Genomic DNA, 10,259 nt, shown 5'->3' with positions numbered 1-10,259 from the left:
GGGTCCCGGCCTGGCCCCTGTCCTGCGCGGCCCAGCGGCTTGTCGGAGGCCTCTGGGGCCTGGCCGGCCGGGAGGGGGAGGCCCCGGCGGGGCTTGGCTGTCAGGGGCGGTCGCCGAGGAAGCGGCCGGCTGTGCGTGCTCCTCGGTGTACTCGCTGGGGAGTGCTGCTTCTGCCGTCCCCCCACCCCGCTGCTTAAAGGAAGAGAAGAGAATGTGAGAGGAAGCGAGCAGCAGCTTTTTAACAGGGGGGAAGTATGAGCTGCTCTTCTGTGTTTTCATGAAGAGCACATAATCCTGTTGCCAGTTGTTCTGCTCTTTCGTGGCTATGAGCATCAGATTATCCCACCATTATTTATAACATTTGGTAGCAGCGGCCACAAAATCTGAAAATGGCAGTTCAGCTCTGGGGCCCCCAACATAAGAAGGACATGGACCCGCTCGAGCGGGTCCAGAGGACACCACAAAGATGATTAGGGGCCTGAAGCAGGTCCCTTATGAGGACAGGCTGAGAGAGTTGGGGTGATTCAGCCTGGAGAAGAGACAGCTCTGGGGAGACCTTATAGTGGCCTTCTAGGGGCTTACATCAAAGCTGGATGGGGGACTTTTTACGAGGGTACGTAGTGATAGGACAAGGGGTAATGGCTTCAATCTGAAAGAGGGTAGATTTAGATTAGACATAAGGAAGAAATTCTTCACTGTGAGGATGATGAGACACTGGAACAGGTTGCCCAGAGAAGCTGTGGGTGCTCCGTCCCTGGAAGGGTTCAAGGCCAGGATGGACGGAGCTTTGAGCAACCTGGTCTAGTGGAAGGGGAGTTGGAACTAGATGGTCTTTAAGGTCCCTTCCAACCCAAACCATTCTTTCATCTTGGGCAAATCCTTGTTGAAGGCTGCTGTCACTCCAGAGCAACCAGGACATTTTAAATAGTGGAGGCTCTAATCTCTTAATTACTGTGTTACTACTCAGTGAAAAATTAAGAACTAAGCATGTTAACACCAAGGAAAAAAATCTAGATCTGAATAGGATACTCAAACAGCCATATAGAGAACAAGCACAGAAGTCCCCAGAAGTCATTCACTATATTCAGAGATAGTCAAACACGCTCTTTTTTCACCCTTTTAATTTAGGCAAAGGAGGTAAAAACAGGCGACGAGGTAAGAATGAGAATGAATCAGAAAAAAGAGAACTGGTGTTCAAGGAAGACGGGCAAGGTGAGTTTTTAACAATAGTATGGTAGTGTCTTTGTTTTCAGTCAGATACTGTAAGTGACATACATTGGAAGTTAATGCACAAAGAAAACATCTGGATGTCTGAGAAGTTATTGTGGAATAAATAGAGGTATTCTTGGGGTTGTATCTGACTAAATGATGTCTTGAGTGTAGGAGGAAGACATTGGGAAAAGGGAAATTAAATCACTTCACCACTTAAGAATGAAGCTTGCCTCTCACTGACCTTGCTGTGGTGCCATGTGTAATAGAGTATGTATGTAAACATTCCATAGAAATCCCTTGAGTGGCTCTGTGTGAGGGTCTGTCAGCAGCTAGCTTAGCTGATGGTAGTTCAGTGTTGCCACTATTTGTTGCCTCTTGGATGCACAGTCCCACTTTCTGTTTTATACCAGCTGTAACATTTCTTGGATCCCTTGATGAGCTCTCCAAAGTCACTGACCTGGCAGAACAGTACATCTCGCTGTTCTTCCTCTGTCCCCTGATGGTTTGGTTAAATTGGCTCCTAGGTTGGGATGCCTAACAATTATCAAAACAGGAGCAATAGGTAAGGTGCTTGCTAGGATGTTGCCATGTGAAGTAAGCCACAGGAATGTTCGGAGGTGATGACTAGGATTCCCCTCTCCCCTGCCTTTTGTTGACATTAATCTCACCTCCCTTTTGGCTTAGCCCGTCTTGAGTGTCACACTCTTGTGGTTGCTCTCGTATATATGAGTACTTGCCTAGTGACCAATTAATCAGTTGGTTTGTTAGAAGTACAGGAAAAGTACTGACTGAGATCACTGTAAAAGAAGTGACCACTGAACTAATTTTTTAAGCTCTTTCTGATATTCTGTGACAGTTGTAAGCAAAAAAGGAGTTGATGTTGATGCACCTAGAAAACTTAAAATCCTTTTAAAACTCCCAAGTAAAATCTACTTAATGAAACATTATTCTCGGTTATTAATAGTCTCATCTGGTTTGTTGGACTATCTAACTGGTGCTAAGTAAAGATTTTAGGATATTTAAATACAGCTTTAGCTAATTGATAAATATTTTTTTTTGACAAGTATAGGTGGTCAGATACTGTTAATAATTCTTACAAGCTTTATAATAGTTATGATATAGTTCTTACAAGCTTTATTTTTTTTAGTTAAATGCTAATACATTGTACTGCAAACTTTAATTGTGTGAAATACTTCAGCAGTGATTCCTGGAACTCGGTGAGGGAAGGAGATAAAACACAAGGTGAGAGGTTCGAGGGTGGGTGTTGGAGAGCAACTTCATAGTTTTCAGGTGAAGCGTGGTACTCGTCTTTCAGATAGTTTCTGGGAACACCACAACGTGTCCTTACACAAACACACAAACACCTTTTTTTTTTTTTTTTTCATAGAACCTCAGCAGAAGGGATTCAGTGTATCAGTGGGGTGTACAGGATGTGCTGCTTTCTCCTTTTCCCTCAATGATAGCACCAGATTTTGTCAGGACGGGTGCTGTGATGCTGTCATAATCTTTCAAGCTCTGAGAGTGACTTGATAGTCAGTTACCTGTTGTAAGCATTTCAGAGGGAACAAAAGCATGGACACAACTAGTAATGAGCGATGTTTGAAAATATTAACATCAATGATGATATGAGAACTGCAATATATTCAGCAGCCTGTGTTGCTGATCAAAGTTCCTCTCAGCTGTTGATGTTTGATAAAATGTTACAGCAAATTTTGGTTACAGTGGCAAAAATTATTGGTTATTTCATGAAGCTGTATTTGTTTAGAAGTTTTGCTATATGTTACTGTCTCTTTCAGAATATGCCCAGGTGATCAAGATGTTAGGCAATGGAAGACTGGAGGCATTATGTTTTGATGGTGTGAAGAGGTTATGTCATATTAGAGGGAAACTAAGAAAAAAGGTAATTTTGAAGCATTATAATAGAGAACAGTGGCATTATGCATGATATGTAATTTAAAAATTTAAGTATGTAGCTTGTTACAAAAGTTAATATTTCTACTCTACTTAATATCTTAAACTTCTTTTTTGATAGTAAACTAGTGTGTTCTTCTGTTTGTCTTGCTCGCATAACAATAGGCAGTCTTTGGCTTTTGAGTGAAGCTCGTACTTGAAGGGCTGCCTTTGGATGGGTATATTCCAGGGGAGATTTTTTTTGTCGTCTTATGAAATACTAATTTTTATATTCTAGCAACTTATATGTATATCAAATATTTAAAAGTTCACTAATTGTAGGTTATGAACTTGACCATTTTGAAAATCAGTATGTTACATCTGAGACTAGATCAGTACTTAGCTTAGCATCAGGACTTCTATTAGCATGAAGATTGACACCCAGAGTAGGAAATAAAGGTGTAAAAGGATTGTCCAAAGCCACCTTTTTTGTGTGCTATTTCCTGAAACCAATAAGAATCAGGGTCTGATACCCCACTTAGTTTGATCTGGGGAGGAATTAAATAATTATTATCATCATCTCACTGGGTGACTTACCTGAGAACAGTTCATGAAGAGTGGTTTGGGAAGGTTGCTTTTATAGTTTCCTGCAAGCACCTCAGATGCCATTGTTTCACTGTCCACTTCATCAGTTCCCAAGATACTTTCATGCAACACTGATCTGCAAAAGTTGGTACCTTCAGGGAAGTCAGGTGTATGTGTTTGCATTCTTAACTTTGCCATCTTTGGGTGGTGTCTGCTCTTGCCCTTGTCAGATGTCAGCTTTCTGTTCTCTGCCTGTATATGGTATGGAGGAGGCCCTCTCAGATAGTCTGTTCCAAATAAGAACAGAGATTCACTGTGTTCATTCTGGATTGTTCTACCTGTCTGGTTTTGGAGACCAGTGAACAGCCGTATCTTGGTATCCCTGTGAACCCTGCTAGCTGCCTGCAATGCACTGCAACGAGCTCTTGAAAGTATTGGAGAATGTGCACAAATAAATGGTAGAATGGTAGGCGCTGCAGAATTAATTTCTTGCTACAGAAAGCATCACTCAGCTATTTCTTGTGTCTAAAAGAAAGAAAATCTCAACTGAAGTATATTTCGTCTCCAAAAAAAAAAATCAAGCTGATGTGGGATGGAACTATTGAGCATTTAAATTCTTGCAGGCTTCTGGCTTTGTTTTGACTGGTTAGCATAGTCAGTTGCTAGAAACAGCTCCATTCATTTTCTTGTGCTGTTCACTGTGCTTGTCCATCACCCCCTTCATTTCCTTTTTGCCCTTGTGGAGCCCAGTTCACAGAGTGGTGGCTTGATGCATCATTTCTGTTTTCTCAGAAGTTACAACTGAATAACCACCTTGTTGGCTGGAATCTCTTCAAAGAAGTTTGATTTACCTTAATAATATCTCCATTACACATGAAATATTATGAGTATTTATGACCTTGGTTTTGCTGTTAAAATATGAAATTGAGTATTTCCAGTTTTCTGGTTAGAAAGTGAAAATGGTGGCTGTATATTGTGTCTCTCAGTAAACATAAATGCACTGTTTGACTCTTGTGTTATAAAACAAAAGTTGAATTCCTGCAGTATAACATATGTTTTCTTTCAGGTTTGGATAAATACATCTGATATTATATTGGTTGGCTTAAGAGACTACCAGGTAAAAATTCAGTGTAATTTCCCAATGAAGAATATCTTATAAACAGTTTTATTAAATGTTAAATTGCAGCAGGTATCGTGAGGGAATTCACATCTAACTTTCTTTGAATTTGTATTTAGTGATGCTAAATCATGATTTTTAGTTTCCTTGTATTACAGAAAGATTGTCAAGAGTAGATGACAAATCCTGGTTCAACTTGTTCTAAATTGTCTAAATTGCTTCCTGAGACTTTGTGAGGGAAGGTACTTACTGACATCACACCTGAGCCTTTTTTCCCAGGTGTAGCTGTTTGAGGATTAGGTCCTGTGGGAGATTGAGCCAAGCACCAAACATTTTGTTGTAGTACTCAGAATTCTGGAGCCTTGATGTTCAGGCTTTTATCTTAAAAGGCCAGCTGATCAGTGATTAGTTTCTGCTTAAATTTCCAAAAATGAAGTAGTGTAATTTTACCTAATGTAAAGGTTAATAGAAAGCAGTTGTCAATTTTCATTAGGTAAATGCTTTTCATGAACGTGTCATGTCATCAGTTGTTCAAAGATAGATTTTGCTTCTGAAATGTACATTACAGAGTGTCGTGGTTTAGGCCCAGCTGGCAACTAAGCACTACACAGCTGCTTGCTCACTTCTCCACCCTCCCAGTGGAATGGGGAGGAGAAGAATCGAAAAAAAGTAAAACTTGTGGGTTGAGATAAAACGAGCTTAATAACTAAAATAAAATATCTATAATAACAATAATAAAATACAATAATAATTATAACAACTGGAATGTAAAGGAATATAACAAAAAGAGAGAGTAATGAAACCCAAGAAAAGGCAAGTGATGTGCAGTGCAGTTGCTCACCACCTGCTGACCAGTGCCCAAGCAGCAATCTGCCCCTCCTGGGCAACTTCCCCCATTTATACATGGAGCATGATGTCCTACGGTATGGGATATCCCTTTGGCTAGTTCAGACCCATTGTCCTGGCCACGCTCCCTCCCAGGTCCTTGTACATGTGCTTGCTGGCAGAGCATGGGAAATTAAAAAATCCTTAACTTAGGATAAGTGCTCCTTAGCAACAACTAAAACTGTTATCAACTGAATCCAAATCACAGCACTGTACCAGCTACTGGGAAGAAAATTAACTCTATCCCAGCTCAAACCAGGACACAGAGTTGTAAAACATTTGAGATACTGTAATTTACTGTATATATTAAACTTCTTAAAACTAGGAATTTTTGTGACTTTCTGACTGACCATCAGATACCTCACTATGTGTGTCTTTGAAGAAAGATTAATTTCAAAGGCATGAAACTAGATAAGTCAAATGACTTATACTTGTAGAAAACCCAGAATAAATGAAGATATTCTACAAATGAGCATTTTTTACTTCAAATTTAAAGGACTGGAGGGGAGGAAGTAACAAGATATTCTTCTGTAAATAATATAGATAAGGAGGTTTTTTCCTTTCTAGATTACTAATAAATTCTAATAAATTCTCATTTAGGATAACAAGGCTGATGTTATTCTAAAGTACAATGCAGATGAAGCCAGAAGCCTGAAAGCATATGGAGAGCTTCCAGAACATGGTAATCTTTTTCACTTCAAATTGGAAGTTCATACTGGACAAGAATAATCAGTCTATCTTGACTTGATATAAGTGCACTCATTAACCATTCTAAATTCTTTTTTAGCTAAAATCAATGAAACAGACACATTTGGCCCTGGAGATGATGATGAAATCCAGTTTGATGATATTGGAGATGATGATGAAGATATTGATGACGTAAGTAGTAAATACATATTTTGTATCATACGCTTGAAACTGTCATCTTTGGCAATAAGCTATTCTTCATTTAGAGCAAGTAAAATAATACATGATTGTTCAGAATAGCTCACCTTGTCAGGGACTGCTTCAGAAAGTGGTGTGGATGTGTGCATGTCCACTCCCTGTTCTCACCTCTGTCCTACAGTCATCCTCCAGCTGACCTCTAAGCAAATACTATGCCTAGTGTCATACTATTAAGACATACGTGGAGAGCAGCAGTCTTCTCATTACCTTTAAGATGTCTAAAAAAAAAAATCAGTCGTTTGACCAAAGACCTAGAGTTACATAGCAGCCTCCATTCAGATGATTGTGTGTGTGTGAGCACATGCGAGAGGCATTGCAGTTACGCGAACTTACAACTGCGTACGTACACGAAACTGGGAATGTTCGTCTTGAAGGAACTGAATGTGGCCCTCAGTGCTGCTCTCTGAAGTGTAAGCTCTGTACAAGCTTGTGACAGAAAGCGAAGTAGATGATGTGGGATGGTTTAGCAGACTAGTAGGATTTCCTTGCATCCCCTGCACAGAAGGCCAGACAGACCTCTTGGGGAGCAGGCACAAAAGACTGGTGGGTCAGCTCCTGTGCCATATAGGGCAACCGTGGCCACTTCAGTGGAGGCAGGGTGAGCCATAAACTGCTGATGCACACTCCCTTGGACACCAACTGCTGGAATGGGTCACAGGTTATGTAGGTGTTTTGGCAGATTGCATGAACACCTGTGGCTTTCACCTTTCTGATTCCCCTGTACTTTTAACAACCGCACTATCTAATAATAACTACAGAAATAATTGAGGGATTTGTGTTTTTAAAAAACAAAGACTTTAAGTCTCCATTTTCATTTACATTAAAATCATAAAAAGCTGCATCTTAGTAGTTACTAAAGTTAACAGTAATCATGAATTCACAGTGTCAGTCAGTTGGGTTACTGCTTATCACTAAGCTGTAGTAACCGGCCATGCACACTCTTAAACTGTAGTAGTAAAACTGTTATAATTCAGATTATATAGCAAATTGCAGAAGTAGAATCTGCTGTGAGGTGTTTTCTAAGATGATGCACTTTATTTTGCAGTTGAGAGACGAATGTGTGCAGGGCAGGGTCAACTGTCTGACTGGATTAGTAATTTACCAAGACAGTGAGTTAACTTAATTGGATAGGCTGTTCTAAGTATATTATTTTGTTTTAATTCTTCATCTTTTTAGTCCTCTCTCTCTCTCTCTCTCTCTCTCTCTCAGAGTTGGTAATATGACTAACTCTCTTTAAATGTTTACATTATTTTGACTGTTTTGAGGTCCTCGATATTTAATGCATCAGATCAAATTTTTTTTAAATATCAAATTTTTTAAAAATATAAATTTTTCTTCAGGCTTTTGAAAATTGCACTTTGAGCCTGTCAGTGGTTGAGCTTACTGAAGATAGAAACACTTTCTAGTACTACATGCTTTTAATAATGAAGCTGGTTTAAGACATCAAAGTGATAAGTAGCTGTAGGAATACTGAAATAGTAAAATTTGCAAACTAATGGATCTTTGGGGGGATGTATATTTAAGTGAGCAGCTGTGATTGGTTTTAAGCTTCTGTCAGCTATGCAATATGATATTAATGGCATGCTTCAAGAAAGAAGACGACAAAGAGATAAAATGTGAATAACCTCTTTTAAGGATCATCCTAGTCTACGTAGAATTAAGTGCAGTTTCCAAGGTCATAGTTAACATGAAAGACATGGTGGTACATTTCCTTTATCGTTTATGTCAGAAGAATGGTTAGAAAACTTCATTTTGGTACCAAATTAAGTCACTACTTGGGGAAGTTACCCTTAAACTTCATTTTGTTTTCGTTTTTGAGAGTCATGGACTAATTCAGGTCTGTAGTGGTGGTGGGACATGAGAGTAACTGTCCACATGTTACGAAAACGGGATGTGAGCTGCAGCAAAACCAGTACTGTACTGAGTTCGGGAAGTCTCCTGTAGAACCATTAAAACAACTTAGAGTCAGTTACATGATGAAAAATACATGTGAATTAAATTCATTGTGTGGTGTTTTTGCTTTTCAGATCTAATTTGGAACAGAAGTTTACATTCCGATTTTTTTTTTCCTCCAAGGATTGTTCTACATTGATATTTCGATTATTTTTGGGTGAAGTCCCTTTCTTTTAAGAAGACTGAAAATTCTCGGTAAAGAGTGTAGTTTGTTACATCAAAAGGATTTATTTTCAATGTTTGTTTTAAAGTATTTATATTTCTTTAGAAATGGATAATGCTGGATTATCACAAAGGTTAAATGAAATGCCACAAATATTTTCTCTTCAGCAGTTAGAGTGTTTACCTCTGGGTGTGAGATACAGTGACATGGGCCGTAAAAGACTGTGTTTTTCCCTCTTCTGCTTTCATCACTACAATTCCGGTTAAACTTGTATTTTGAAATAAAAATTGTTTACCCTGTAATTATAATGGATTTTGATTAAATACAAGTACCCAGTTCAGATTAGTATCAGATCATACTATGCAGTGTCTGTCCCTATACCCCTTGCCTTGATGTTAACTTTAAAAAGATTTTGATAATATAAAAGGAAGGCAGAAATCTGCATTTAAATTCATAATGCATGATGAATCTGCTTTTCATGTCTAGTAGCATGCTGCTATTTTTATACTGATTTTGATAATTAAAACCACTCATTATTTCAAAGATGTAAATTTGCCACAGTGGAGGGGTAGGGGAGAAGCGAAGTTAAAAAGCAAGCAGCATCTCAAATTTGCAGTTGTTGAAAACTGTCTTGTACACATAGCTCTTCTGTGTTGTAAGTGCAGTAGTCATGCCGTAGTTGCAGAAGATGAACACTGGGTGACACCCAACTTAACAGGGATACGTTAATACAAAACTTCTAACAGTTGGGTTTGTACTGAAAAATTACGTTAAAAAGTTTTTCCCCAAAATGAATGCTTAAAATTCTTAATACGTTAAACATGTAGAATATTTTTACATATAGAAAAGGTTATGTTAAGAGTAGAGTTTTATTTTAATCTTAAATTCCGTACATTGTAAGGTACAACATTAAAGCTTATGTGATGAACTTTGAATAACAATATGAATGAGAAAATAAATTTGTGTCAAACATAGGAAAAGAATCTTTTCATCCAGAATAAATCACTAAAACTAACGGAAAGATTCTTCTCCACCTTCAGACTGGAGGAATCAGTTAAGAAGCTGAATAAAGACTAACATCATCATGCAAATATTATTTTGTGGTAGCCTTAGTTTGTCTTCAATTATGTATTTAACAGCTCTGAAAGCAGGTTAATGGAAAACTTCCTTTTGTGCCATAAAAATCTGATTCTTGACACTTGTATTCGTTATGCAGTCTTTTTGGTATGATGTAAAGTGACTACCCCAATAGATAAAACCAAAATGGCTTTAAATATGGAGTGGCCTCATTGATTTACATGGTTTTTAAGGAGGAGTTCAGTGCTTGATTTGAACTTCCAGAACTTTTGTGAAAATGTCTTCTCTTTTTCTTTCATCATAGTATCTATTATACTTACATGGACCTGGTATCGTATTCTAGGGATAACGTTTTCTTAGTATTAGATAATTTTGCCAAACATTTCATAGGGTTTAGATATTTGTTGTAAAACCTTGTTAAATATTGGGAAA

At 38.3% G+C, this 10,259-nt stretch overlaps 1 protein-coding gene across 1 annotated transcript; it reads left to right on the top strand.

Annotated features, from left to right (window-relative positions):
* Positions 1-1,126: 1,126 nt before the first annotated feature.
* On the top strand, positions 1,127-10,024 carry EIF1AX (eukaryotic translation initiation factor 1A X-linked). The gene is made up of 6 exons (XM_026856341.1): positions 1,127-1,212; positions 3,009-3,112; positions 4,754-4,804; positions 6,290-6,371; positions 6,477-6,568; positions 8,662-10,024. The coding sequence occupies exons 2-6, from the start codon at positions 3,029-3,031 to the stop codon at positions 8,665-8,667; spliced, it is 315 nt and encodes a 104-aa protein (XP_026712142.1). The 5' UTR covers positions 1,127-1,212; positions 3,009-3,028; the 3' UTR covers positions 8,668-10,024.
* The last annotated feature ends 235 nt before the right edge of the window (positions 10,025-10,259 follow it).

Source organism: Athene cunicularia (assembly GCF_003259725.1).
Source record: "Athene cunicularia isolate RWA chromosome 1 unlocalized genomic scaffold, athCun1 chr1_part1, whole genome shotgun sequence".
Lineage (NCBI taxonomy): Eukaryota > Metazoa > Chordata > Aves > Strigiformes > Strigidae > Athene > Athene cunicularia.
This window is presented reverse-complemented; position numbering and strand designations above follow the sequence as displayed.

What these genes read in the sequence shown, in the direction of transcription:
- EIF1AX (XM_026856341.1), top strand. Translation starts at nt 3,029, where the DNA reads ATGTTAGGCAATGGAAGACTGGAGGCATTATGTTTTGATGGTGTGAAG. An exon ending in GAGGGAAACTAAGAAAAAAG is followed by an intron (nt 3,113 to 4,753) that starts GTAATTTTGAAG and finishes GTTTTCTTTCAG; the next exon opens with GTTTGGATAAATACATCTGA. An exon ending in TTGGCTTAAGAGACTACCAG is followed by an intron (nt 4,805 to 6,289) that starts GTAAAAATTCAG and finishes ATTCTCATTTAG; the next exon opens with GATAACAAGGCTGATGTTAT.